The sequence below is a fragment of the Lepisosteus platostomus genome, chromosome 13, assembly GCF_059453375.1.
Source record: "Lepisosteus platostomus isolate fLepPlt1 chromosome 13, fLepPlt1.hap1, whole genome shotgun sequence".
NCBI lineage: Eukaryota > Metazoa > Chordata > Actinopteri > Semionotiformes > Lepisosteidae > Lepisosteus > Lepisosteus platostomus.
This window is the reverse complement of record NC_142623.1, coordinates 13,850,505-13,877,852: the sequence shown is the minus strand read 5'-3', so window position 1 is coordinate 13,877,852 and position 27,348 is coordinate 13,850,505. Positions and strand designations below refer to the sequence as shown.

Genomic DNA, 27,348 nt, shown 5'->3' with positions numbered 1-27,348 from the left:
CTCTGTGTCAGAGCTCCGTGACCGAGTGTGCCGTCAGAGCTCAGTGTCAGAGCTCTGTGACCGAGTGTGCCGTCGGAGCTCTGTGACCGAGTGTGCCGTCAGAGCTCCAGGAGCGAGGGTGCCGTTGGAGCTCTGCGAGCGACGGTGCCGTTGTAGCGCAGTGACGGAGCGTACCGTCGGAGCGCAGTGACGGAGCGCAGTGTCAGAGCATGGCACAGTGACAAAGTGGTATAGTGCAGTGACAAAGCAGGCAGCACAGTAACAGAGCACAGAGCACAGTGACAGTGAAGGCCTGGTGCACTGTCGGAACTGTGTAAGAGACAAGCTGTTTGTCTGTTCCCAGATGCCCCTCAGTCCCCTGGTACAGTGAGCCGCTCCTCTGCCAACCAAGACCGCATCGCCGCTCTGGAGAAGCAGCTCAACATTGAGCTGAAGGTCAAGCAGGGGGCAGAAAACATGATTCACATGTACTCCAACGGCTCCACCAAGGTATGGCTCTCCAGCACTCGCTCTCTTTCCTTCCTGGTGCTCTCATGTAGACTCTGCCACCGTAGACTCGCTCTGCCCTTCTTTAGTTCAGACACATTTCAGGCCTTCGTGCTTCCCTCTCCCTCTCTCTGCTCCAGGACCGGAAGCTCCTCCAGACGGCACAGCAGATGCTGCAGGATAGCAAGACCAAGATCGACATCATCCGCATGCAGATCCGCAAGGCAGTGCAGGCCAACGAGCTGGACACCGAGGACAGCCAGGGTCAGTCTGTGTCTCTGTCTGTCTCTATCACTGTCTGATGAGCTGGACACTGAGGACAGCCAGGGTTAGTCTGTGTCACTGTGTGATGAGCTGGACACCGAGGACAGCCAGGGTCAGTCTGTGTCACTGTCTGTATCACTGTCTGATGAGCTGGACACCGAGGACAGCCAGGGTCAGTCTGTGTCTCTGTCTGTATCAATGTCTGATGAGCTGGACACTGAGGACAGCCAGGGTCAGTCTGTGTCACTGTCTGTATCACTGTCTGATGAGCTGGACACTGAGGACAGCCAGGGTCAGTCTGTGTCTCTGTATGTATCACCGTCCGATGAGCTGGACACTGAGGACAGCCAGGGTCAGTCTGTATCTCTGTCTGTATCACTGTCTGATGAGCTGGACACTGAGGACAGCCAGGGTCAGTCTGTGTCTCTGTCTGTATCACTATCTGATGAGCTGGACACTGAGGACAGCCAGGGTCAGTCTGTGTCTCTGTCTGTATCACTGTCTGATGAGCTGGACACTGAGGACAGCCAGGGTCAGTCTGTGTCACTGTCTGATGAGCTGAACACTGAGGACAGCCAGGGTCAGTCTGTGTCACTGTCTGTATCACTGTCTGATGAGCTGGACACTGAGGACAGCCAGGGTCAGTCTGTGTCTCTGTCTGTATCACTGTTTGATGAGCTGGACACTGAGGACAGCCAGGGTCAGTCTGTGTCACTGTCTGTATCACTGTCTGATGAGCTGGACACTGAGGACAGCCAGGGTCAGTCTGTGTCACTGTCTGATGAGCTGGACACTGATGACTGCCAGGGTCAGTCTGTGTCTCTGTCTGTATCACTGTCTGATGAGCTGGACACTGATGACTGCCAGGGTCAGTCCAGTGTCGGTCTGATGAGCTGGACACTGATGACTGCCAGGGTCAGTCCAGTGTCGGTCTGATGAGCTGGACACTGAGGACAGCCAGGGTCAGTCTGTGTCTCTGTCTGTATCACTGTCTGATGAGCTGGACACTGATGACTGCCAGGGTCAGTCCAGTGTCGGTCTGATGAGCTGGACACTGAGGACAGCCAGGGTCAGTCTGTGTCTCTGTCTGTATCACTGTCTGATGAGCTGGACACTGAGGACAGCCAGGGTCAGTCTGTGTCACTGTCTGTATCACTGTCTGATGAGCTGGACACTGAGCCAGGGTCAGTCCACTGGGAAGCAGCTGAGGAAGCCGCGATGCCCACCGCTGTTGCTTTCCCTTCTGTATTCGCCCAGATACAGACAGGAAAAGAGCACAGGAGATTGATCAGTGCTGTCATCAAGAGAGCACTCACAGAGCCATCCCAGAGCCTTTTACGTGACCATTAGCCCTCATTAAGAGCTCATTAAAGGGCCGAAGGGACCAGGGGTAGTGCTGATTTGCTGAGACATCCGTCTCCAGCACGCATCAGGAGTGATGCCCAGCTATCGACCGCCGCTGCAGGCCACTTAGATGGAGCTGCAAATCAATCCTGCCCCCCCCCCCCCACCCCAACAGAGGGGTCAGCAGAGCCCCCGGGGCCGCACAGGGCCGGGCTGGAGCGAGGCGAGACGCGAGGTGATGCCATGGTCTCCGCAGAGAGAGACCCCAGCCGTGCCGTCCCTGCGTGTCTGTGAGCTGCCTGTCCCGCCACAGCTCGGCTCGGCACGTGTGTCATCCGCACACGTGCAGGGAAACGCTTATTGATACGGCTGCTCCGATCCAGAGACATTAAGGAATCGCCAGAACGTCAACACAGAACAGCAGCAGCGGCAGCAACACCAGGCTCAATAACATACAGCCTTAGAAAAGCAAGCCGGCACCAGCAGTGTGAGAAGAGACAGAGCAGATCAGTGAGAGCAGTGATGTCGATGAGTTTAGTCAGAGGCAGCGGTGGAGTTCAGCAATCTGACAGCTCCTGTTCCCCCTCCTGTCGCTGGGCCTGTGCTCCCAGGTTCTGGGGAGAGAGAGAGAGGGAGGGGAGGGAGGACCACAGCCTGGGGGGTCCGGGTTATTTCTGGATACTGTACTCGGTGCGTGGCAGTGTTTACTCACACTCGCCCCGGCGCACTGCTGTGTGTGCTGCGCTGAACCCGAGCTGTGAGCGCACGCTGTCTGTGAGCCGCTGGGGTGTCTGGCTGGCTGCTCCTGGCCTTTTTAGGAGAGGACGGCGTTCATCCCCAGACGCAGCCCTGACGCACGCACGCACGCACGCACACACACACACACACACACACACACACACACACACACACACACACGAAGGGAGGCTGTCGCCAAGCTCTCCGGCAGGGTTGGCGAAGCACCATTTTCCAAGGAGGCTTTGCGTCCTTGTGTGGCTGGGTCACCCCGTCGGCTCTGTGCGGCCCCTCTCCACCTGCACTCTCCCCTCTTCACCGCGGCGCGGGCCTGACCCCTCTCTCCCTCACGCAGGGAAGCCTGACCTCTCGGCGGTGGAGCTGCGGATCGAGGAGCTGCGCCATCATTACCGCGTGGAGCACGCCGTGGTTGAGGGCGCCAAGAACGTGCAGAGGCTGCTGGGAGCGTGCAAGGCTCACGACAAGAAGGCCATGCTGGAGGTACAGCTCTCCGACACAGAGAGAGAGACGCTGGGCCCGACGGCCGCACGGTCCCGCGCAGACGCTGGGACCGACACCCGCACGGTCCCGCGCAGACGCTGGGACCCACACCCGCACGGTCCCGCGCGGACGCTGGGACCCACACCCGCACGGTCCCGCGCGGACGCTGGGACCCACACCCGCACGGTCCCGCGCGGACGCTGGGACCCACACCCGCACGGTCCCGCGCGGACGCTGGGACCCACACCCGCACGGTCCCGCGCGGACGCTGGGACCCACACCCGCACGGTCCCGCGCGGACGCTGGGACCCACACCCGCACGGTCCCGCGCGGACGCTGGGACCCACACCCGCACGGTCCCGCGCGGACGCTGGGACCCACACCCGCACGGTCCCGCGCGGACGCTGGGACCCACACCCGCACGGTCCCGCGCGGACGCTGGGACCCACGGCCGCACGGTCCCGCGCGGACGCTGGGCCCGACGGCCGCACGGTCCCGCGCGGACGCTGGGACCCACACCCGCACGGTCCCGCGCGGACGCTGGGACCCACACCCGCACGGTCCCGCGCGGACGCTGGGACCCACACCCGCACGGTCCCGCGCGGACGCTGGGACCCACACCCGCACGGTCCCGCGCGGACGCTGGGACCCACACCCGCACGGTCCCGCGCGGACGCTGGGACCCACACCCGCACGGTCCCGCGCGGACGCTGGGACCCACACCCGCACGGTCCCGCGCGGACGCTGGGACCGACACCCGCACGGTCCCGCGCGGACGCTGGGACCCACACCCGCACGGTCCCGCGCGGACGCTGGGCCCGACGGCCGCACGGTCCCGCGCGGACGCTGGGCCCGACTGATACCCTCTTGCGGGCCCAGTCCCGGCTCGGTCCTTCCCTGTCCCAGGCCTGCTCCAGCTCGGTTTTCCCCTTGTCCCAGGCCCAGTCCTGGCTCGGTTCAGTGCTGAGCTTTCGACTGCTCTTTGCCAGGCCCAGACAAAGCTCAGTGAGTCTTCCCAGCGGATGGACCTCCTGCGCCATTCCCTGGAGCAGCGGCTGACCGAGCTGCCGGAGGATCATCCCAAGAGCTTCCTGATCAAGGAGGAGCTGGTACTGGACTCCTCCCCGGCCTTCAGCGCCCGGCAGTGCGGCCCCTACCTGCAGAACCAGTACAGCACACTGAGCAAGCCCTCACCCCTCACAGGTAACTGATGCCTGCTGTCGGTCACTCTGTCTCTCTGGGCTCAGGGACTCTGGAGGTGCTGGGTGGGGTGTCACTGTGTCTCTCTGGGCTCAGGGACTCTGGAGGTGCTGGGTGGGGTGTCACTGTGTCTCTCTGGGCTCAGGGACTCTGGAGGTGCTGGGTGGGGTGTCACTGGCTCTGGGTGGGGTGTCAGTGTGTCTCTCTGTGCGCAGGGACTCTGGAGGTGCTGGGTGGGGTGTCACTGTGTCTGTGGGTGGGGTGTCACTGTGTCTCTCTGTGCGCAGGGACTCTGGAGGTGCTGGGTGGGGTGTCAGTGTGTCTCTCTGTGCGCAGGGACTCTGGAGGTGCTGGGTGGGGTGTCACTGTGTCTCTCTGTGCGCAGGGACTCTGGAGGTGCTGGGTGGGGTGTCACTGTGTCTGTGGGTGGGGTGTCACTGTGTCTCTCTGTGCGCAGGGACTCTGGAGGTGCTGGGTGGGGTGTCACTGTGTCTGTGGGTGGGGTGTCACTGTGTCTCTCTGTGCGCAGGGACTCTGGAGGTGCTGGGTGGGGTGTCACTGTGTCTGTGGGTGGGGTGTCACTGTGTCTCTCTGTGCGCAGGGACTCTGGAGGTGCTGGGTGGGGTGTCACTGTGTCTGTGGGTGGGGTGTCACTGTGTCTCTCTGTGCGCAGGGACTCTGGAGGTGCTGGGTGGGGTGTCACTGTGTCTGTGGGTGGGGTGTCACTGTGTCTCTCTGTGCGCAGGGACTCTGGAGGTGCGTCTGCTGGGCTGTGTGGGGCTGCTGGAGGTGGTGCCAGGACGAGCCCGAGGCACCGCCGTGGTGCTGCCATCGTACAGTCCCGGCGAGGGCAGGTCCTTCATGCGCAGCGGGAAAGGACTGTACGGCCGCAGCGGAAGTGTGAGCGGGAGAACACCCAGCAAGACTGACGAGCTGTCCAGTGAGTCTGTCCCAGTGTCTGTCTGTACACCCAGCAAGACTGACGAGCTGTCCAGTGAGTCTGTCCCAGTGTCTGTCTGTACACCCAGCAAGACTGACGAGCTGTCCAGTGAGTCTGTCCCAGTGTCTGTCTGTACACCCAGCAAGACTGACGAGCTGTCCAGTGAGGCTGTCCCAGTGTCTGTCTGTACACCCAGCAAGACTGACGAGCTGTCCCGTGAGTCTGTCCCAGTGTCTGTCTGTACACCCGGCAAGACTGACGAGCTGTCCCGTGAGTCTGTCTGTCTGTCTGTACACCCAGCAAGACTGACGAGCTGTCCCGTGAGTCTGTCCCAGTGTCTGTCTGTACACCCAGCAAGACTGACGAGCTGTCCAGTGAGTCTGTCCCAGTGTCTGTCTGTACACCCAGCAAGACTGACGAGCTGTCCAGTGAGTCTGTCCCAGTGTCTGTCTGTACACCCGGCCAGACTGACGAGCTGTCCCGTGAGTCTGTCCCAGTGTCTGTCTGTACACCCAGCAAGACTGACGAGCTGTCCAGTGAGTCTGTCCCAGTGTCTGTCTGTACACCCAGCAAGACTGACGAGCTGTCCAGTGAGTCTGTCCCAGTGTCTGTCTGTACACCCAGCAAGACTGACGAGCTGTCCTGTGAGTCTGTCCCAGTGTCTGTCTGTACACCCAGCAAGACTGACGAGCTGTCCAGTGAGTCTGTCCCAGTGTCTGTCTGTACACCCAGCAAGACTGACGAGCTGTCCAGTGAGTCTGTCCCAGTGTCTGTCTGTACACCCAGCAAGACTGACGAGCTGTCCCGTGAGTCTGTCCCAGTGTCTGTCTGTACACCCAGCAAGACTGACGAGCTGTCCCGTGAGTCTGTCCCAGTGTCTGTCTGTACACCCAGCCAGACTGACGAGCTGTCCCGTGAGTCTGTCCCAGTGTCTGTCTGTACACCCAGCAAGACTGACGAGCTGTCCAGTGAGTCTGTCCCAGTGTCTGTCTGTACACCCAGCAAGACTGACGAGCTGTCCAGTGAGTCTGTCCCAGTGTCTGTCTGTACACCCAGCAAGACTGACGAGCTGTCCTGTGAGTCTGTCCCAGTGTCTGTCTGTACACCCAGCAAGACTGACGAGCTGTCCAGTGAGTCTGTCCCAGTGTCTGTCTGTACACCCAGCAAGACTGACGAGCTGTCCAGTGAGTCTGTCCCAGTGTCTGTCTGTACACCCAGCAAGACTGACGAGCTGTCCAGTGAGTCTGTCCCAGTGTCTGTCTGTACACCCAGCAAGACTGACGAGCTGTCCAGTGAGTCTGTCCCAGTGTCTGTCTGTACACCCAGCAAGACTGACGAGCTGTCCCGTGAGTCTGTCCCAGTGTCTGTCTGTACACCCAGCAAGACTGACGAGCTGTCCCGTGAGTCTGTCCCAGTGTCTGTCTGTACACCCAGCCAGACTGACGAGCTGTCCCGTGAGTCTGTCCCAGTGTCTGTCTGTACACCCAGCAAGACTGACGAGCTGTCCAGTGAGTCTGTCCCAGTGTCTGTCTGTACACCCAGCAAGACTGACGAGCTGTCCCGTGAGTCTGTCCCAGTGTCTGTCTGTACACCCAGCAAGACTGACGAGCTGTCCCGTGAGTCTGTCCCAGTGTCTGTCTGTACACCCAGCAAGACTGACGAGCTGTCCCGTGAGTCTGTCCCAGTATCTGTCTGTACACCCAGCAAGACTGACGAGCTGTCCCGTGAGTCTGTCCCAGTGTCTGTCTGTACACCCAGCAAGACTGACGAGCTGTCCAGTGAGTCTGTCCCAGTGTCTGTCTGTACACCCAGCAAGACTGACGAGCTGTCCAGTGAGTCTGTCCCAGTGTCTGTCTGTACACCCAGCAAGACTGACGAGCTGTCCAGTGAGTCTGTCCCAGTGTCTGTCTGTACACCCAGCAAGACTGATGAGCTGTCCAGTGAGTCTGTCCCAGTGTCTGTCTGTAATGTCCAGTGAGTCTGTCCCAGTGTCTGTCTGTACACCCAGCAAGACTGACGAGCTGTCCAGTGAGTCTGTCCCAGTGTCTGTCTGTACACCCGGCAAGACTGACGAGCTGTCCTGTGAGTCTGTCCCAGTGTCTGTCTGTACACCCAGCAAGACTGACGAGCTGTCCAGTGAGTCTGTCTGTCTGTCTGTACACCCAGCAAGACTGACAAGCTGTCCCGTGAGTCTGTCCCAGTGTCTGTCTGTACACCCAGCAAGACTGACGAGCTGTCCAGTGAGTCTGTCCCAGTGTCTGTCTGTACACCCAGCAAGACTGACGAGCTGTCCAGTGAGTCTGTCCCAGTGTCTGTCTGTACACCCGGCAAGACTGACGAGCTGTCCTGTGAGTCTGTCCCAGTGTCTGTCTGTACACCCGGCAAGACTGACGAGCTGTCCAGTGAGTCTGTCCCAGTGTCTGTCTGTACACCCGGCAAGACTGACGAGCTGTCCTGTGAGTCTGTCCCAGTGTCTGTCTGTACACCCGGCAAGACTGACGAGCTGTCCAGTGAGTCTGTCCCAGTGTCTGTCTGTACACCCGGCAAGACTGACGAGCTGTCCTGTGAGTCTGTCCCAGTGTCTGTCTGTACACCCAGCAAGACTGACGAGCTGTCCAGTGAGTCTGTCCCAGTGTCTGTCTGTACACCCAGCAAGACTGATGAGCTGTCCCGTGAGTCTGTCTGTCTGTCTGTCTGTACACCCAGCAAGACTGACGAGCTGTCCCGTGAGTCTGTCCCAGTGTCTGTCTGTACACCCGGCCAGACTTACGAGCTGTCCCGTGAGTCTGTCTGTCTGTCTGTCTGTCTGTCTGCACACCCAGCAAGACTGACGAGCTGTCCCGTGAGTCTGTCCCAGTGTCTGTCTGTACACCCAGCAAGACTGACGAGCTGTCCCGTGAGTCTGTCCCAGTGTCTGTCTGTACACCCAGCAAGACTGACGAGCTGTCCAGTGAGTCTGTCCCAGTGTCTGTCTGTACACCCAGCAAGACTGACGAGCTGTCCTGTGAGTCTGTCCCAGTGTCTGTCTGTACACCCAGCAAGACTGACGAGCTGTCCCGTGAGTCTGTCTGTCTGTCTGTACACCCGGCAAGACTGACGAGCTGTCCAGTGAGTCTGTCCCAGTGTCTGTCTGTACACCCGGCAAGACTGACGAGCTGTCCCGTGAGTCTGTCTGTCTGTACACCCGGCAAGACTGACGAGCTGTCCCGTGAGTCTGTCTGTCTGTCTGTACACCCGGCAAGACTGACGAGCTGTCCAGTGAGTCTGTCCCAGTGTCTGTCTGTACACCCGGCAAGACTGACGAGCTGTCCCGTGAGTCTGTCCCAGTGTCTGTCTGTACACCCGGCCAGACTGACGAGCTGTCCCGTGAGTCTGTCCCAGTGTCTGTCTGTACACCCAGCAAGACTGACGAGCTGTCCCGTGAGTCTGTCCCGGTGTCTGTCTGTACACCCAGCAAGACTGACGAGCTGTCCTGTGAGTCTGTCCCGGTGTCTGTCTGTACACCCAGCAAGACTGACGAGCTGTCCCGTGAGTCTGTCCCGGTGTCTGTCTGTACACCCAGCAAGACTGACGAGCTGTCCAGTGAGTCTGTCCCAGTGTCTGTCTGTACACCCAGCCAGACTGACGAGCTGTCCTGTGAGTCTGTCCCAGTGTCTGTCTGTACACCCAGCAAGACTGACGAGCTGTCCAGTGAGTCTGTCTGTCTGTCTGTACACCCAGCAAGACTGACGAGCTGTCCAGTGAGTCTGTCCCAGTGTCTGTCTGTACACCCAGCCAGACTGACGAGCTGTCCAGTGAGTCTGTCCCAGTGTCTGTCTGTACACCCAGCAAGACTGACGAGCTGTCCAGTGAGTCTGTCCCAGTGTCTGTCTGTACACCCAGCAAGACTGACGAGCTGTCCAGTGAGTCTGTCCCAGTGTCTGTCTGTACACCCGGCAAGACTGACGAGCTGTCCTGTGAGTCTGTCCCAGTGTCTGTCTGTACACCCGGCAAGACTGACGAGCTGTCCAGTGAGTCTGTCCCAGTGTCTGTCTGTACACCCGGCAAGACTGACGAGCTGTCCTGTGAGTCTGTCCCAGTGTCTGTCTGTACACCCGGCAAGACTGACGAGCTGTCCAGTGAGTCTGTCCCAGTGTCTGTCTGTACACCCGGCAAGACTGACGAGCTGTCCTGTGAGTCTGTCCCAGTGTCTGTCTGTACACCCAGCAAGACTGACGAGCTGTCCAGTGAGTCTGTCCCAGTGTCTGTCTGTACACCCAGCAAGACTGATGAGCTGTCCCGTGAGTCTGTCTGTCTGTCTGTCTGTACACCCAGCAAGACTGACGAGCTGTCCCGTGAGTCTGTCCCAGTGTCTGTCTGTACACCCGGCCAGACTTACGAGCTGTCCCGTGAGTCTGTCTGTCTGTCTGTCTGTCTGTCTGCACACCCAGCAAGACTGACGAGCTGTCCCGTGAGTCTGTCCCAGTGTCTGTCTGTACACCCAGCAAGACTGACGAGCTGTCCCGTGAGTCTGTCCCAGTGTCTGTCTGTACACCCAGCAAGACTGACGAGCTGTCCAGTGAGTCTGTCCCAGTGTCTGTCTGTACACCCAGCAAGACTGACGAGCTGTCCTGTGAGTCTGTCCCAGTGTCTGTCTGTACACCCAGCAAGACTGACGAGCTGTCCCGTGAGTCTGTCTGTCTGTCTGTACACCCGGCAAGACTGACGAGCTGTCCAGTGAGTCTGTCCCAGTGTCTGTCTGTACACCCGGCAAGACTGACGAGCTGTCCCGTGAGTCTGTCTGTCTGTACACCCGGCAAGACTGACGAGCTGTCCCGTGAGTCTGTCTGTCTGTCTGTACACCCGGCAAGACTGACGAGCTGTCCAGTGAGTCTGTCCCAGTGTCTGTCTGTACACCCGGCAAGACTGACGAGCTGTCCCGTGAGTCTGTCCCAGTGTCTGTCTGTACACCCGGCCAGACTGACGAGCTGTCCCGTGAGTCTGTCCCAGTGTCTGTCTGTACACCCAGCAAGACTGACGAGCTGTCCCGTGAGTCTGTCCCGGTGTCTGTCTGTACACCCAGCAAGACTGACGAGCTGTCCTGTGAGTCTGTCCCGGTGTCTGTCTGTACACCCAGCAAGACTGACGAGCTGTCCCGTGAGTCTGTCCCGGTGTCTGTCTGTACACCCAGCAAGACTGACGAGCTGTCCAGTGAGTCTGTCCCAGTGTCTGTCTGTACACCCAGCCAGACTGACGAGCTGTCCTGTGAGTCTGTCCCAGTGTCTGTCTGTACACCCAGCAAGACTGACGAGCTGTCCAGTGAGTCTGTCTGTCTGTCTGTACACCCAGCAAGACTGACGAGCTGTCCCGTGAGTCTGTCTGTCTGTCTGTACACCCAGCAAGACTGACGAGCTGTCCCGTGAGTCTGTCTGTCTGTCTGTACACCCAGCAAGACTGACGAGCTGTCCAGTGAGTCTGTCCCAGTGTCTGTCTGTACACCCAGCAAGACTGACGAGCTGTCCAGTGAGTCTGTCCCAGTGTCTGTCTGTACACCCGGCCAGACTGACGAGCTGTCCAGTGAGTCTGTCCCAGTGTCTGTCTGTACACCCAGCAAGACTGACGAGCTGTCCCGTTAGTCTGTCCCAGTGTCTGTCTGTACACCCGGCAAGACTGACGAGCTGTCCAGTGAGTCTGTCCCAGTGTCTGTCTGTACACCCGGCAAGACTGACGAGCTGTCCCGTGAGTCTGTCCCAGTGTCTGTCTGTACACCCGGCAAGACTGACGAGCTGTCCCGTGAGTCTGTCCCAGTGTCTGTCTGTACACCCAGCAAGACTGACGAGCTGTCCCGTGAGTCTGTCTGTCTGTCTGTCTGTACACCCAGCAAGACTGATGAGCTGTCCAGTGAGTCTGTCCCAGTGTCTGTCTGTACACCCGGCCAGACTGACGAGCTGTCCAGTGAGTCTGTCCCAGTGTCTGTCTGTACACCCAGCAAGATTGACGAGCTGTCCCGTGAGTCTGTCCCAGTGTCTGTCTGTACACCCAGCAAGACTGACGAGCTGTCCAGTGAGTCTGTCCCAGTGTCTGTCTGTACACCCAGCAAGACTGACGAGCTGTTCCGTGAGTCTGTCCCAGTGTCTGTCTGTACACCCAGCAAGACTGACGAGCTGTCCAGTGAGTCTGTCCCGGTGTCTGTCTGTACACCCGGCCAGACTGACTAGCTGTCCCGTGAGTCTGTCCCAGTGTCTGTCTGTACAACCGGCCAGACTGACGAGCTGTCCCGTGAGTCTGTCCCAGTGTCTGTCTGTACACCCAGCAAGACTGACGAGCTGTCCAGTGAGTCTGTCCCAGTGTCTGTCTGTACACCCGGCAAGACTGACGAGCTGTCCCGTGAGTCTGTCCCAGTGTCTGTCTGTACACCCAGCAAGACTGACGAGCTGTCCAGTGAGTCTGTCCCAGTGTCTGTCTGTACACCCAGCAAGACTGACGAGCTGTCCAGTGAGTCTGTCCCGGTGTCTGTCTGTACACCCGGCCAGACTGACTAGCTGTCCCGTGAGTCTGTCCCGGTGTCTGTCTGTACACCCAGCAAGACTGACGAGCTGTCCCGTGAGTCTGTCCCAGTGTCTGTCTGTACACCCAGCAAGAGTGACGAGCTGTCCAGTGAGTCTGTCCCAGTGTCTGTCTGTACACCCGGCAAGACTGACGAGCTGTCCCGTGAGTCTGTCCCAGTGTCTGTCTGTACACCCGGCAAGACTGACGAGCTGTCCCGTGAGTCTGTCCCAGTGTCTGTCTGTACACCCAGCAAGACTGACGAGCTGTCCCGTGAGTCTGTCTGTCTGTCTGTCTGTACACCCAGCAAGACTGACGAGCTGTCCAGTGAGTCTGTCCCAGTGTCTGTCTGTACACCCGGCCAGACTGACGAGCTGTCCAGTGAGTCTGTCCCAGTGTCTGTCTGTACACCCAGCAAGATTGACGAGCTGTCCCGTGAGTCTGTCCCAGTGTCTGTCTGTACACCCAGCAAGACTGACGAGCTGTCCAGTGAGTCTGTCCCAGTGTCTGTCTGTACACCCAGCAAGACTGACGAGCTGTTCCGTGAGTCTGTCCCAGTGTCTGTCTGTACACCCAGCAAGACTGACGAGCTGTCCAGTGAGTCTGTCCCGGTGTCTGTCTGTACACCCGGCAAGACTGACTAGCTGGCCCGTGAGTCTGTCCCAGTGTCTGTCTGTACAACCGGCCAGACTGACGAGCTGTCCCGTGAGTCTGTCCCAGTGTCTGTCTGTACACCCAGCAAGACTGACGAGCTGTCCAGTGAGTCTGTCCCAGTGTCTGTCTGTACACCCGGCAAGACTGACGAGCTGTCCCGTGAGTCTGTCCCAGTGTCTGTCTGTACACCCGGCAAGACTGACGAGCTGTCCAGTGAGTCTGTCCCAGTGTCTGTCTGTACACCCGGCAAGACTGACGAGCTGTCCAGTGAGTCTGTCCCGGTGTCTGTCTGTACACCCGGCCAGACTGACTAGCTGTCCCGTGAGTCTGTCCCGGTGTCTGTCTGTACACCCGGCAAGACTGACGAGCTGTCCCGTGAGTCTGTCCCAGTGTCTGTCTGTACACCCAGCAAGACTGACGAGCTGTCCAGTGAGTCTGTCCCAGTGTCTGTCCGTACACCCGGCAAGACTGACGAGCTGTCCAGTGAGTCTGTCCCAGTGTCTGTCTGTACACCCGGCAAGACTGACGAGCTGTCCCGTGAGTCTGTCCCAGTGTCTGTCTGTACACCCGGCAAGACTGACGAGCTGTCCCGTGAGTCTGTCCCAGTGTCTGTCTGTACACCCAGCAAGACTGACGAGCTGTCCCGTGAGTCTGTCTGTCTGTCTGTCTGTACACCCAGCAAGACTGATGAGCTGTCCAGTGAGTCTGTCCCAGTGTCTGTCTGTACACCCGGCCAGACTGACGAGCTGTCCAGTGAGTCTGTCCCAGTGTCTGTCTGTACACCCAGCAAGATTGACGAGCTGTCCCGTGAGTCTGTCCCAGTGTCTGTCTGTACACCCAGCAAGACTGACGAGCTGTCCAGTGAGTCTGTCCCAGTGTCTGTCTGTACACCCAGCAAGACTGACGAGCTGTTCCGTGAGTCTGTCCCAGTGTCTGTCTGTACACCCAGCAAGACTGACGAGCTGTCCAGTGAGTCTGTCCCGGTGTCTGTCTGTACACCCGGCCAGACTGACTAGCTGTCCCGTGAGTCTGTCCCAGTGTCTGTCTGTACAACCGGCCAGACTGACGAGCTGTCCCGTGAGTCTGTCCCAGTGTCTGTCTGTACACCCAGCAAGACTGACGAGCTGTCCAGTGAGTCTGTCCCAGTGTCTGTCTGTACACCCGGCAAGACTGACGAGCTGTCCCGTGAGTCTGTCCCAGTGTCTGTCTGTACACCCAGCAAGACTGACGAGCTGTCCAGTGAGTCTGTCCCAGTGTCTGTCTGTACACCCAGCAAGACTGACGAGCTGTCCAGTGAGTCTGTCCCGGTGTCTGTCTGTACACCCGGCCAGACTGACTAGCTGTCCCGTGAGTCTGTCCCGGTGTCTGTCTGTACACCCAGCAAGACTGACGAGCTGTCCCGTGAGTCTGTCCCAGTGTCTGTCTGTACACCCAGCAAGAGTGACGAGCTGTCCAGTGAGTCTGTCCCAGTGTCTGTCTGTACACCCGGCAAGACTGACGAGCTGTCCCGTGAGTCTGTCCCAGTGTTTGTCTGTACACCCGGCAAGACTGACGAGCTGTCCCGTGAGTCTGTCCCAGTGTCTGTCTGTACACCCAGCAAGACTGACGAGCTGTCCCGTGAGTCTGTCTGTCTGTCTGTCTGTACACCCAGCAAGACTGACGAGCTGTCCAGTGAGTCTGTCCCAGTGTCTGTCTGTACACCCGGCCAGACTGACGAGCTGTCCAGTGAGTCTGTCCCAGTGTCTGTCTGTACACCCAGCAAGATTGACGAGCTGTCCCGTGAGTCTGTCCCAGTGTCTGTCTGTACACCCAGCAAGACTGACGAGCTGTCCAGTGAGTCTGTCCCAGTGTCTGTCTGTACACCCAGCAAGACTGACGAGCTGTTCCGTGAGTCTGTCCCAGTGTCTGTCTGTACACCCAGCAAGACTGACGAGCTGTCCAGTGAGTCTGTCCCGGTGTCTGTCTGTACACCCGGCCAGACTGACTAGCTGGCCCGTGAGTCTGTCCCAGTGTCTGTCTGTACAACCGGCCAGACTGACGAGCTGTCCCGTGAGTCTGTCCCAGTGTCTGTCTGTACACCCAGCAAGACTGACGAGCTGTCCAGTGAGTCTGTCCCAGTGTCTGTCTGTACACCCGGCAAGACTGACGAGCTGTCCCGTGAGTCTGTCCCAGTGTCTGTCTGTACACCCGGCAAGACTGACGAGCTGTCCAGTGAGTCTGTCCCAGTGTCTGTCTGTACACCCAGCAAGACTGACGAGCTGTCCAGTGAGTCTGTCCCGGTGTCTGTCTGTACACCCGGCCAGACTGACTAGCTGTCCCGTGAGTCTGTCCCGGTGTCTGTCTGTACACCCGGCAAGACTGACGAGCTGTCCCGTGAGTCTGTCCCAGTGTCTGTCTGTACACCCAGCAAGACTGACGAGCTGTCCAGTGAGTCTGTCCCAGTGTCTGTCCGTACACCCGGCAAGACTGACGAGCTGTCCAGTGAGTCTGTCCCAGTGTCTGTCTGTACACCCGGCAAGACTGACGAGCTGTCCAGTGAGTCTGTCCCAGTGTCTGTCTGTACACCCAGCAAGACTGACGAGCTGTCCAGTGAGTCTGTCCCAGTGTCTGTCTGTACACCCGGCAAGACTGACGAGCTGTTCCGTGAGTCTGTCCCAGTGTCTGTCTGTACACCCAGCAAGACTGACGAGCTGTCCAGTGAGTCTGTCCCAGTGTCTGTCTGTACACCCAGCAAGACTGACGAGCTGTCCCGTGAGTCTGTCCCAGTGTCTGTCTGTACACCCGGCAAGACTGACGAGCTGTCCCGTGAGTCTGTCCCAGTGTCTGTCTGTACACCCGGCAAGACTGACGAGCTGTCCAGTGAGTCTGTCCCAGTGTCTGTCTGTACACCCAGCAAGACTGACGAGCTGTCCCGTGAGTCTGTCCCAGTGTCTGTCTGTACACCCAGCAAGACTGACGAGCTGTCCCGTGAGTCTGTCCCAGTGTCTGTCTGTACACCCAGCAAGACTGACTATCTGTCCTGTCCGTGTCAGAGTAACACTGTGTGAGAATCTGTCTATATGGAAGTCTGTCAGTCTGTCAAGCAGCTGCCTGCCTAACTGTGTCTCTCTCTTAGTGGAGGTGAGCGCTGTGCTCAAGCTGGAGAACACAGTGGTGTGGCAGACAGCCTGGAAGAGTGTGGGGGAGCAGTCCTGGGACCAGACCTTCACTGTGGAGCTGGAGAGGGTAAATAAGAATAAAACTAACAACAGTGTACAGGACTGTCTGTATTAACCCCAGTGTCTCTCTCTCTCTCAGTGGTAGTGTACAGGACTGTCTGTATTAACCCCAGTGTCTCTCTCTCTCTCAGTGGTAGTGTACAGTACTGTCTGTATTAACCCCAGTGTCTCTCTCTCTCTCAGTGGTAGTGTACAGGACTGTCTGTATTAACCCCAGTGTCTCTCTCTCTCTCAGTGGTAGTGTACAGGACTGTCTGTATTAACCCCAGTGTCTCTCTCTCTCTCAGTGGTAGTGTACAGGACTGTCTGTATTAACCCCAGTGTCTCTCTCTCTCTCTCTCTCTCTCTCTCTCTCTCTCTCTCTCTCTCTCTCTCTCTCTCTCTCAGTGGTAGTGTACAGGACTGTCTGTATTAACCCCAGTGTCTCTCTCTCTCTCAGTGGTAGTGTACAGGACTGTCTGTATTAACCCCAGTGTCTCTCTCTCTCTCAGTGGTAGTGTACAGGACTGTCTGTATTAACCCCAGTGTCTCTCTCTCTCTCTCTCTCTCTCTCTCTCTCTCTCAGTGGTAGTGTACAGGACTGTCTGTATTAACCCCAGTGTCTCTCTCTCTCTCAGTGGTAGTGTACATGACTGTCTGTATTAACCCCAGTGTCTCTCTCTCTCTCTCAGTGGTAGTGTACAGGACTGTCTGTATTAACCCCAGTGTCTCTCTCTCTCTCAGTGGTAGTGTACATGACTGTCTGTATTAACCCCAGTGTCTCTCTCTCTCTCTCAGTGGTAGTGTACAGGACTGTCTGTATTAACCCCAGTGTCTCTCTCTCTCTCAGTGGTAGTGTACAGGACTGTCTGTATTAACCCCAGTGTCTCTCTCTCTCTCAGTGGTAGTGTACAGGACTGTCTGTATTAACCCCAGTGTCTCTCTCAGTCCAGGGAGATGGAGATTGCAGTGTACTGGAGAGACTATCGCTCTCTCTGTGCTTTGAAGTACCTGAAGCTGGAGGATTTCCTAGATAACCAGAGACACAGAGTTCAGCTGGAGCTGGAGCCTCAGGGCATCCTGCTGGCTGAGGTACGGGTCTCGTTCACTGAAGTCACACATGGCTACACTCCTGAAGTGCACTCTGGAGTGAGAGCAAAATACAATGAACACCCTCATTAACAGAATTGATCATCTTATCTATATATTAGTGATTTCCATTGGTACAAATCTATGGTAGTAGGGTCTACATTATGCTATCAATGCTATGATTAACTTATTACTGCTGTTGATCTGTGACATCAGCTGCATGGTTCATCCCTGTGTGTGTCAGCCCTGTCTCATTTCTCCTGTGTGGGTTTCAGGTGAGGTTCTTCAACCCCATCATCGAGAGGATCCCCAAGCTGCAGAGGCAGAAGAAGGTCTTCTCCAAGCAGCAGGGTGAGAGAGCGAGTGTGCATGTGTGCACATCAGGCTAGCCACATACCAGAACCCGTGCAGCCCTGTAGTCCTAATGTCAAAGCATCAGGGAGAGGGCTTTACTCTCTACTTTAGCACCATCTGGTGGGTGGATCTGCTATTGCGATTTTATAACCCTCCATTGCTGAGCTGCCTGAACCTGCCTGGTCAGGCCTGTGATGGAGACACAGACCCAGCGCCTGTGTCATCCAGTTCAGAGGTGGGCATGGCGCTGTTCCTGGTGTCAGGGTGACATTCACTCCTTTTGTTTTGTGACGGGTCGTTATTGTGTCCCTGTGGTGTTGTTGTGCGACTCTAGTGTCCTGATGTGTAGTGACGGGGTGTTGTTGTGTCACTGTGGTGTTGTGTAGGCAAGGCGTTCCTGCGGGCTCGACAGATGAACATTGACATCGCCACCTGGGTCAGACTGCTGAGGAGGGCAATACCTACAGCCAACAGCACAGGGACCTACAGCCCCAATGCCCACTCCCACAGCACCGGGTAACTCTACTGACCACTCCCCACACTCCCACAGGACCGGGTAACTGTACTGACCACACTGACCGCTCCCCACACTCCCACAGGACCGGGTAACTGTACTGACCACACTGACCGCTCCGCACACTCCCACAGCACCGGGTAACTGTACTGACCACACTGACCACTCCGCACACTCCCACAGCACCGGGTAACTGTACTGACCACACTGACCACTCCGCACACTCCCACAGCACCGGGTAACTGTACTGACCACACTGACCGCTCCACACACTCCCACAGCACCGGGTAACTGTACTGACCGCTCCACACACTCCCACAGCACCTGGTAACTGTACTGACCACACTGACCACTCCGCACACTCCCACAGCACCGGGTAACTGTACTGACCACACTGACCGCTCCACACACTCCCACAGCACCGGGTAACTGTACTGACCACACTGACCGCTCCACACACTCCCACAGCACCGGGTAACTGTACTGACCACACTGACCGCTCCACACACTCCCACAGCACCGGGTAACTGTACTGACCACACTGACCGCTCCACACACTCCCACAGCACCTGGTAACTGTACTGACCACACTGACCACTCCGCACACTCCCACAGCACCGGGTAACTGTACTGACCGCTCCACACACTCCCACAGCACCGGGTAACTGTACTGACCACACTGACCACTCCACACACTCCCACAGCACCGGGTAACTGTACTGACCACACTGACCGCTCCGCACACTCCCACAGCACTGGGTAACTGTACTGACCACACTGACCACTCCGCACACTCCCACAGCACCGGGTAACTGTACTGACCACACTGACCACTCCACACACTCCCACAGCACCGGGTAACTGTACTGACCACACTGACCGCTCCGCACACTCCCACAGCACCTGGTAACTGTACTGACCACACTGACCGCTCCACACACTCCCACAGCACCGGGTAACTGTACTGACCACACTGACCGCTCCGCACACTCCCACAGCACCGGGTAACTGTACTGACCACACTGACCACTCCGCACACTCCCACAGCACCGGGTAACTGTACTGACCGCTCCACACACTCCCACAGCACTGGGTAACTGTACTGACCACACTGACCGCTCCGCACACTCCCACAGCACCGGATAACTGTACTGACCACACTGACCACTCCGCACACTCCCACAGCACCGGATAACTGTACTGACCACACTGACCACTCCACACACTCCCACAGCACCTGGTAACTGTACTGACCACACTGACCACTCCGCACACTCCCACAGCACCGGATAACTGTACTGACCACACTGACCACTCCACACACTCCCACAGCACCGGGTAACTGTACTGACCACACTGACCGCTCCACACACTCCCACAGCACCGGGTAACTGTACTGACCACACTGACCACTCCGCACACTCCCACAGCACCGGGTAACTGTACTGACCACACTGACCACTCCACACACTCCCACAGCACCTGGTAACTGTACTGACCACACTGACCGCTCCGCACACTCCCACAGCACCGGGTAACTGTACTGACCACACTGACCACTCCGCACACTCCCACAGCACCGGGTAACTGTACTGACCACACTGACCGCTCCGCACACTCCCACAGCACCGGGTAACTGTACTGACCACACTGACCGCTCCGCACACTCCCACAGCACTGGGTAACTGTACTGACCACACTGACCACTCCACACACTCCCACAGCACCGGGTAACTGTACTGACCACACTGACCGCTCCACACACTCCCACAGCACCGGGTAACTGTACTGACCACACTGACCACTCCACACACTCCCACAGCACCGGGTAACTGTACTGACCACACTGACCGCTCCGCACACTCCCACAGCACCGGGTAACTGTACTGACCACACTGACCGCTCCGCACACTCCCACAGCACCGGATAACTGTACTGACCACACTGACCACTCCGCACACTCCCACAGCACCGGGTAACTGTACTGACCACACTGACCACTCCGCACACTCCCACAGCACCGGGTAACTGTACTGACCGCTCCACACACTCCCACAGCACCTGGTAACTGTACTGACCACACTGACCACTCCGCACACTCCCACAGCACCGGGTAACTGTACTGACCACTCCACACACTCCCACAGCACCGGGTAACTGTACTGACCACACTGACCGCTCCGCACACTCCCACAGCACCGGGTAACTGTACTGACCACACTGACCGCTCCGCACACTCCCACAGCACCGGATAACTGTACTGACCACACTGACCGCTCCACACACTCCCACAGCACCGGGTAACTGTACTGACCACACTGACCGCTCCACACACTCCCACAGCACCTGGTAACTGTACTGACCACACTGACCGCTCCACACACTCCCACAGCACCGGGTAACTGTACTGACCACACTGACCGCTCCACACACTCCCACAGCACCTGGTAACTGTACTGACCACACTGACCACTCCGCACACTCCCACAGCACCGGGTAACTGTACTGACCACACTGACCGCTCCACACACTCCCACAGCACCGGGTAACTGTACTGACCACACTGACCACTCCGCACACTCCCACAGCACCGGGTAACTGTACTGACCGCTCCACACACTCCCACAGCACCTGGTAACTGTACTGACCACACTGACCGCTCCGCACACTCCCACAGCACCTGGTAACTGTACTGACCACACTGACCACTCCACACACTCCCACAGCACCGGGTAACTGTACTGACCACTCCACACACTCCCACAGCACCGGGTAACTGTACTGACCACACTGACCACTCCACACACTCCCACAGCACCGGGTAACTGTACTGACCACACTGACCGCTCCGCACACTCCCACAGCACCGGATAACTGTACTGACCACTCCGCACACTCCCACAGCACTGGGTAACTGTACTGACCACACTGACCGCTCCGCACACTCCCACAGCACCGGATAACTGTACTGACCACACTGACCACTCCGCACACTCCCACAGCACCGGGTAACTGTACTGACCACACTGACCGCTCCGCACACTCCCACAGCACCGGGTAACTGTACTGACCACACTGACCACTCCGCACACTCCCACAGCACCGGGTAACTGTACTGACCACACTGACCGCTCCGCACACTCCCACAGCACCGGGTAACTGTACTGACCACACTGACCGCTCCGCACACTCCCACAGCACCGGGTAACTGTACTGACCACACTGACCGCTCCGCACACTCCCACAGCACCGGATAACTGTACTGACCACACTGACCACTCCGCACACTCCCACAGCACCGGGTAACTGTACTGACCGCTCCACACACTCCCACAGCACTGGGTAACTGTACTGACCACACTGACCGCTCCCCACACTCCCACAGCACCGGGTAACTGTACTGACCACTCCACACACTCCCACAGCACCGGGTAACTGTACTGACCACACTGACCGCTCCGCACACTCCCACAGCACCGGGTAACTGTACTGACCACTCCACACACTCCCACAGCACCGGGTAACTGTACTGACCACACTGACCACTCCGCACACTCCCACAGCACCGGGTAACTGTACTGACCACTCCGCACACTCCCACAGCACCGGGTAACTGTACTGACCACACTGACCACTCCGCACACTCCCACAGCACCGGGTAACTGTACTGACCACTCCGCACACTCCCACAGCACCGGGTAACTGTACTGACCACACTGACCACTCCACACACTCCCACAGCACCGGGTAACTGTACTGACCACACTGACCGCTCCGCACACTCCCACAGCACCTGGTAACTGTACTGACCACACTGACCACTCCACACACTCCCACAGCACCGGGTAACTGTACTGACCACACTGACCGCTCTGCTCACACGGCAGCGGTGCCGGTGCGGACAGCTGGAGTGTGAGTGGTCAGGGCGGGTGACCGAGTGCGTGTGTCTTCCTGCTCCAGGGAGATCTCGGTGGAGAAGCTCAGCCTGGACAGCGATTCCCCTCTGAGAGCCGAGCCCCAGAGAGACTCCGAGCCACACACCCCGGTGAGTGGGCAGGGGGTAGGACCGGGGTCGGGCTGGGGTAGGACCGGGGTAATGCCCGGGTCAAATCGGGAAAAGACCGGGGTAAAATCGGGGTGAGACCACGATAACACCGGGGTAGAATATGGGTAAGACTTGGATAAGACCGGGGTAAAATCAGGATGAGATCGGGATAAGACCGGGGTCAAATCAGGATGAGACCGGGATAAGACCGGGGTCAAATCAGGATGAGACCGGGATAAGACCGGGGTCAAATCGGGATGAGACTGGGATAAGACCGGGTCAAATCGGGGTGAGACCTGGATAAGACCGGGTCAAATCGGGGTGAGACCGGGATAAGACCGGGTCAAATCGGGGTAAGACCGGGATAAAATCAGGATGAGACCAGGATAAAATCGGGGTAAGGCCAGGGTAAAATCAGGGTAAGACCCAGCGGGGTAGTACCAAGATTAGGTCAGGGTAAAATCGGGGTTAGACCAGGATAAGACTGGGGTCAAATCAGGGTGAGACCAGGATTAGACCGGGGTCAAATCAGGGTGAGATCGGGATAAGACCGAGGTCAAATCAGGGTGAGACCGGGATAAGACCGAGGTCAAATCAGGGTGAGACCAGGATAAGACCGAGGTCAAATCGGGGTGAGACCGGGATAAAAACGGGGTGAGACCAGGATAAGACCGGGTAAAATCAGGGTGAGACCAGGATAAAATCGGGGTAAAACCAGGATAGGGCCATGGTAAAATAAGTGTAAGGCCAGGGTAAAATCGGGGTTCAGTCCGCGATGCAGCCGGCCCCTCTCGCAGCTCGTTGACGAGGCCGGGATATTTACACTCCGAGGGGGAGGGGGGGCGCTGAGAGAGACTCGTGCTGGTGCAGAGCGCCGGCAGTAATTAACACACAGCCCCTCCCCGCAAGGCCAGCCGGCAGATGGCTCGGCCAGCGTGACCACCGGATTCATTAGCGAGGAAACTAATAAGCACCGGGGGGAGGCAAGGTGAGGCGGAAATTCACCTCCAGCCGCAAGCCGTTCTGCTGCGTTGTTGTGACGGTCTCTCCCCTCCTCCACAGGGAGAGCGCGTGCCTGCTGTCGAACCCCTGTCCCCGCCCAGCCTTGCCGGGGAGCGGCCGGCCCGGACGCCCTCCCAGAGCTCTCAGAACAGGTATTACCCAGCAGGCCTCGGGGCAGGCCAGCTCAGAGAACGAGGCTCTTGCACCTGTGAACCGGTGGATGGTGTGTGTGTGTGTGAGATGAGCCCTGCCTGCTGGTTCCGGCCCATCTGGAGCTGTCATCTGCAGTGCAGTCAGGATAGTGGTAGGGGGATCCGTTCTGGCCCAGTTCAGAACCCTGGGGGGGGCTAACGCACCAGGCAAGGAAAGAGAGGTAGCAGCAGTAACCAGCTCATGTCAGAAACGAACAAGGGTGATTCTGGCAAAAGCAGCACAGGCCATCCAGCTCGGTCGCCCTTGCTTGCTTCTCCCCAGGAGTGTGTGTGTGTGCGTGTACATGTGTGTGTACCCTACCTCTCCCGGTCTGACCTGCACATGTGTCTGTCTGCCCCGCCAGCAAGCAGAGGAGAGCCCCCCTCTGCCTACAGGACTTCCGGCTGATTGCAGTGTTGGGCCGTGGCCATTTTGGGAAGGTAGGCCAGCCTCTGGGGACAGTCACACACAGTCTGCTGTAGTGGATCTGTCTGGGCAGTGGGCTCTGGGGACAGTCACACAGTCTGCTGTAGTGGATCTGTCTGGGCAGTGGGCTCTGGGGACAGTCACACAGTCTGCTGTAATGGAGCTGTCTGGGCAGTGGGCTCTGGGGACAGTCACACACAGTCTGCTGTAGTGGATCTGTCTGGGCAGTGGGCTCTGGGGACAGTCACACACAGTCTGCTGTAGTGGATCTGTCTGGGCAGTGGGCTCTGGGGACAGTCACACAGTCTGCTGTAGTGGATCTGTCTGGGCAGTGGGCTCTGGGGACAGTCACACAGTCTGCTGTAGTGGAGCTGTCTGGGCAGTGGGCTCTGGGGACAGTCACACACAGTCTGCTGTAGTGGAGCTGTCTGGGCAGTGGGCTCTGGGGACAGTCACACACAGTCTGCTGTAGTGGATCTGTCTGGGCAGTGGGCTCTGGGGACAGTCACACAGTCTGCTGTAGTGGATCTGTCTGGGCAGTGGGCTCTGGGGACAGTCACACACAGTCTGCTGTAGTGGATCTGTCTGGGCAGTGGGCTCTGGGGACAGTCACACACAGTCTGCTGTAGTGGATCTGTCTGGGCAGTGGGCTCTGGGGACAGTCACACACAGTCTGCTGTAGTGGATCTGTCTGGGCAGTGGGCTCTGGGGACAGTCACACAGTCTGCTGTAGTGGATCTGTCTAGACAGTGGGCTCTGGGGACAGTCACATAGTCTGCTGTAGTGGATCTGTCTGGGCAGTGGGCTCTGGGGACAGTCACACACAGTCTGCTGTAGTGGAGCTGTCTGGGCAGTGGGCTCTGGGGACAGTCACAGTCTGCTGTAGTGGATCTGTCTGGGCAGTGGGCTCTGGGGACAGTCACACTTAGTCTGCTGTAGTGGATCTGTCTGGGCAGTGGGCTCTGGGGACAGTCACACACAGTCTGCTGTAGTGGATCTGTCTGGGCAGTGGGCTCTGGGGACAGTCACACACAGTCTGCTGTAGTGGGGTGTGGGACTGAGTGTGTGTGCTTGGCCTGTCCCAGGTGCTGCTCTCGGAGTACAAGAAGACGGGTACCATGTACGCCATCAAGGCCCTGAAGAAGGGAGACATCGTGGCCAGAGACGAGGTTGAGAGGTGAGATCTTCTCGTTCCGGGCGAGCTACCCTGTTGTAGCACACACAGTGGCCTGCAGGGCAGCATCATTGTGCAGCCAGGTCAATTCAGAGTGAGCGGCTCTGCACCAGCCTGGCCCGGGACAGGGCACACAGTAACACAGCACAGCCGTGCTATAGTACATCGATACTTAAAACGTATCATTTTAAGCACATACTAAATACATGTTTGTGTTTCCCTCTGATTCCTCCTCCTCTCTCCCTCTTTCCTCTCTCTCAGTTTGATGTGTGAGAAGAGGATATTTGAGACAGTGAACACCTCTCGTCACCCGTTCCTGGTGAACTTGTTTGCGTGTTTCCAGACGCCGGAACACGTGTGTTTTGTGATGGAGTACACTGCAGGGGGCGACCTCATGATGCACATTCACTCCGATGTGTTCACAGAGACGCGCGCTGTGTCAGTACATCCCGTTGTCTGTGTCTGTCTGTGTCTCACTAGGCTCTTGTCTCTGTCTCTGTGTCTGTATTGTGTGAGTGTCTGTGTCTCACTAGGCTCTTGTCTCTGTCTCTGTGTCTGTATTGTGTGAGTGTCTGTGTCTCACTAGGCTCTTGTCTCTGTCCCTGTGTCTGTATTGTGTGAGTGTCTGTGTCTCACTAGGCTCTTGTCTCTGTCCCTGTGTCTGTGTTGTGTGGGTGTCTCTGGGTCTGTGTCTGTGTTGTGTGGGTGTCTCTGGGTCTGTGTCTGTGTTGTGTGGGTGTGTGAGTGTCTCTGTGTCTATGTCTGTGTTGTGTGGGTGTTTCTCTGGGTCTGTATCTGGGTTGTGTGAGTGTGTGTGTTTCTCTGGGTCTATGTCTGGGTTCTGTGGGTGTCTCTGGGTCTGTGTCTGTGTTGTGTGGGTGTCTCTGGGTCTGTGTCTGGGTCGTGTGAGTGTCTCTGGGTCTGTGTCTGGGTTGTGTGAGTGTGTCTGGGTTGTATGGGTGTCTCTTGGTCTGCATCTGCGTTGTGTGGGTGTCTCTCACTGGGCTCTCTTCTTTGTCTGCAGGTTTTATGCGGCCTGTGTGGTTCTGGGGCTGCAGTTCCTGCACGATCACAAGATTGTGTACCGGTGAGTACCAAGATTCCCTCCCTGTTTCTCATTCATGTCACTAGACTGCTGTCAGCCTTCCTCTCCTCCTCCTCTCCCTCAGTCTCCTCCCTCTGTCACCGCTGTCCCTCACGGTGTCTTCCTCTCCTCCTCAGGGACCTGAAGTTGGACAACTTGCTCTTGGACACGGAGGGCTATGTGAAGATTGCGGACTTCGGCCTGTGTAAAGAAGGTGTGTGCGCGCCTGGCCGTGTTGCTCGGTCCGACGGCCAGTGTGTCCCGTCAGCTGGCTTGTCCCTCACTGCTGTCCCCTCTCTGCGTCAGGGATGGGCTACGGCGACCGGACCAGTACGTTCTGTGGGACCCCGGAGTTCCTGGCCCCCGAAGTGCTGACTGACACATCGTACACGCGGGCGGTGGACTGGTGGGGGCTGGGGGTGCTGGTGTACGAGATGCTGGTGGGCGAGGTGAGGGGCCGTTTGTTTCTGTCGTCACGGCATTCGAGTCCCTGTGCTCCTCTCTCTTTTTGTCGTTTTCTGCGTTATTAACGTACTGCGTGGAACTGTCGGGGCTTAACAGCCTGTGGAATTACAACCGTACCGACACGCTGCCTGTGTTTCAGTCTCCTTTCCCAGGTGACGATGAGGAGGAGGTGTTCGACAGCATCGTTAATGATGAAGTCCGTTATCCACGATTCCTCTCCACCGAGGCCATTGGCATCATGAGACGGGTGAGGTTCTCCCCTTGGCCAATCACAGGCCGGCCTTGTGCCGTCAGCCACCTAGAAAAGGCAAATCAAACACCAGCTCCTGCTGTCGTGTCTCTTATTAAATGAGAACCCATTAGAAGAACTTAACAAAAGGTCAGAGATGAGAAGACGCTGTTCAGCACACTGAGTTTGCTTGCCAGGGATTTGTCCCGGGATCTTATCCAGCTGTTTCTGTTATGGGCTTGAGCCACACAGCTGGACCTCCTCTTGGCCTGTGGGGGGTGGCCGTGGTCCACTCATGATTATTGTGTCGTCCCACTGATGCACTGTGGGCACTGTCTGTGTGCAGCTCCTGCGGAGGAACCCAGAGCGCAGACTGGGCTCCACTGAGAGGGATGCCGACGATGTGAAGAAGCAGCCCTTCTTCAGGGTAAGCGTCACACTGTCTAGCTCTCTCTCATCATCCTTGTTCGCTGTCTGTAAGCTCTCCCTCATTCTGCCCTCTGGTGTCTAACCTCTCTCTATCTCCGGGTTTGTGTGTCCACTGCCTGGATCTCTCTGCTCTCTTCCCTCTCTGATCTTTACTCCTTATCTCGTCCTTGCTCCATCCATCTCCCAGGGGGTAGATTGGGAGGTGCTGTGTCTAACCAGTCTCTCGCTCTCTCAGGGGGTGGACTGGGAGGTTCTGAGTAACCTGTCTCCTCTCTCAGGGGGTGGACTGGGAGGTTCTGAGTAACCTGTCTCTTCTCTCAGGGGGTGGACTGGGAGGTGCTGAGTAACCTGTCTCTCTCTCTCAGGGGGTGGACTGGGAGGTGCTGTGTCTAACCTGTCTCTCTCTCTCAGAGGATGGACTGGGAGGTGCTGTGTCTAACCTGTCTCTCTCTCTCCGAGGATGGACTGGGAGGTGCTGTGTCTAACCTGTCTCTCTCTC

At 57.7% G+C, this 27,348-nt stretch overlaps 1 protein-coding gene and 1 long non-coding RNA gene across 10 annotated transcripts in view; both read left to right on the top strand.

Annotated features, from left to right (window-relative positions):
* The window catches only part of LOC148649989 (serine/threonine-protein kinase N1-like), a 54,560-nt gene that overhangs the window by 25,411 nt on the left and 1,801 nt on the right, over positions 1-27,348 (top strand). For 8 of the 9 annotated variants that reach the window (XR_015925993.1, XR_015925991.1, XR_015925992.1 and 5 more), the window contains exons 3-21: positions 344-489; positions 627-750; positions 3,185-3,330; positions 4,320-4,533; positions 5,276-5,470; positions 15,765-15,874; positions 16,795-16,938; positions 17,211-17,286; positions 17,676-17,805; positions 21,764-21,848; positions 22,911-23,002; positions 23,407-23,482; positions 24,554-24,645; positions 24,904-25,080; positions 25,667-25,729; positions 25,864-25,940; positions 26,033-26,175; positions 26,331-26,438; positions 26,767-26,847. Coding sequence is in view for 6 of the 9 variants with exons in the window: in XM_088603279.1 (XP_088459405.1) it covers positions 344-489; positions 627-750; positions 3,185-3,330; positions 4,320-4,533; positions 5,276-5,470; positions 15,765-15,874; positions 16,795-16,938; positions 17,211-17,286; positions 17,676-17,805; positions 21,764-21,848; positions 22,911-23,002; positions 23,407-23,482; positions 24,554-24,645; positions 24,904-25,080; positions 25,667-25,729; positions 25,864-25,940; positions 26,033-26,175; positions 26,331-26,438; positions 26,767-26,847 (2,279 nt within the window). In the remaining 3 variants the exon portion in view is untranslated. Of the gene's footprint in view, positions 1-343; positions 490-626; positions 751-3,184; positions 3,331-4,319; positions 4,534-5,275; positions 5,471-15,764; positions 15,875-16,794; positions 16,939-17,210; positions 17,287-17,675; positions 17,806-21,763; positions 21,849-22,910; positions 23,003-23,406; positions 23,483-24,553; positions 24,646-24,903; positions 25,081-25,666; positions 25,730-25,863; positions 25,941-26,032; positions 26,176-26,330; positions 26,439-26,766; positions 26,848-27,084; positions 27,335-27,348 lie in introns of those variants that run through there. The other variant, XM_088603280.1, reaches the window with a different exon arrangement.
* Positions 25,087-25,524, top strand: LOC148649990 (uncharacterized). Its single transcript, XR_015925994.1, has 2 exons — positions 25,087-25,378; positions 25,452-25,524. It is a non-coding gene; the product is annotated as an uncharacterized LOC148649990 (long non-coding RNA).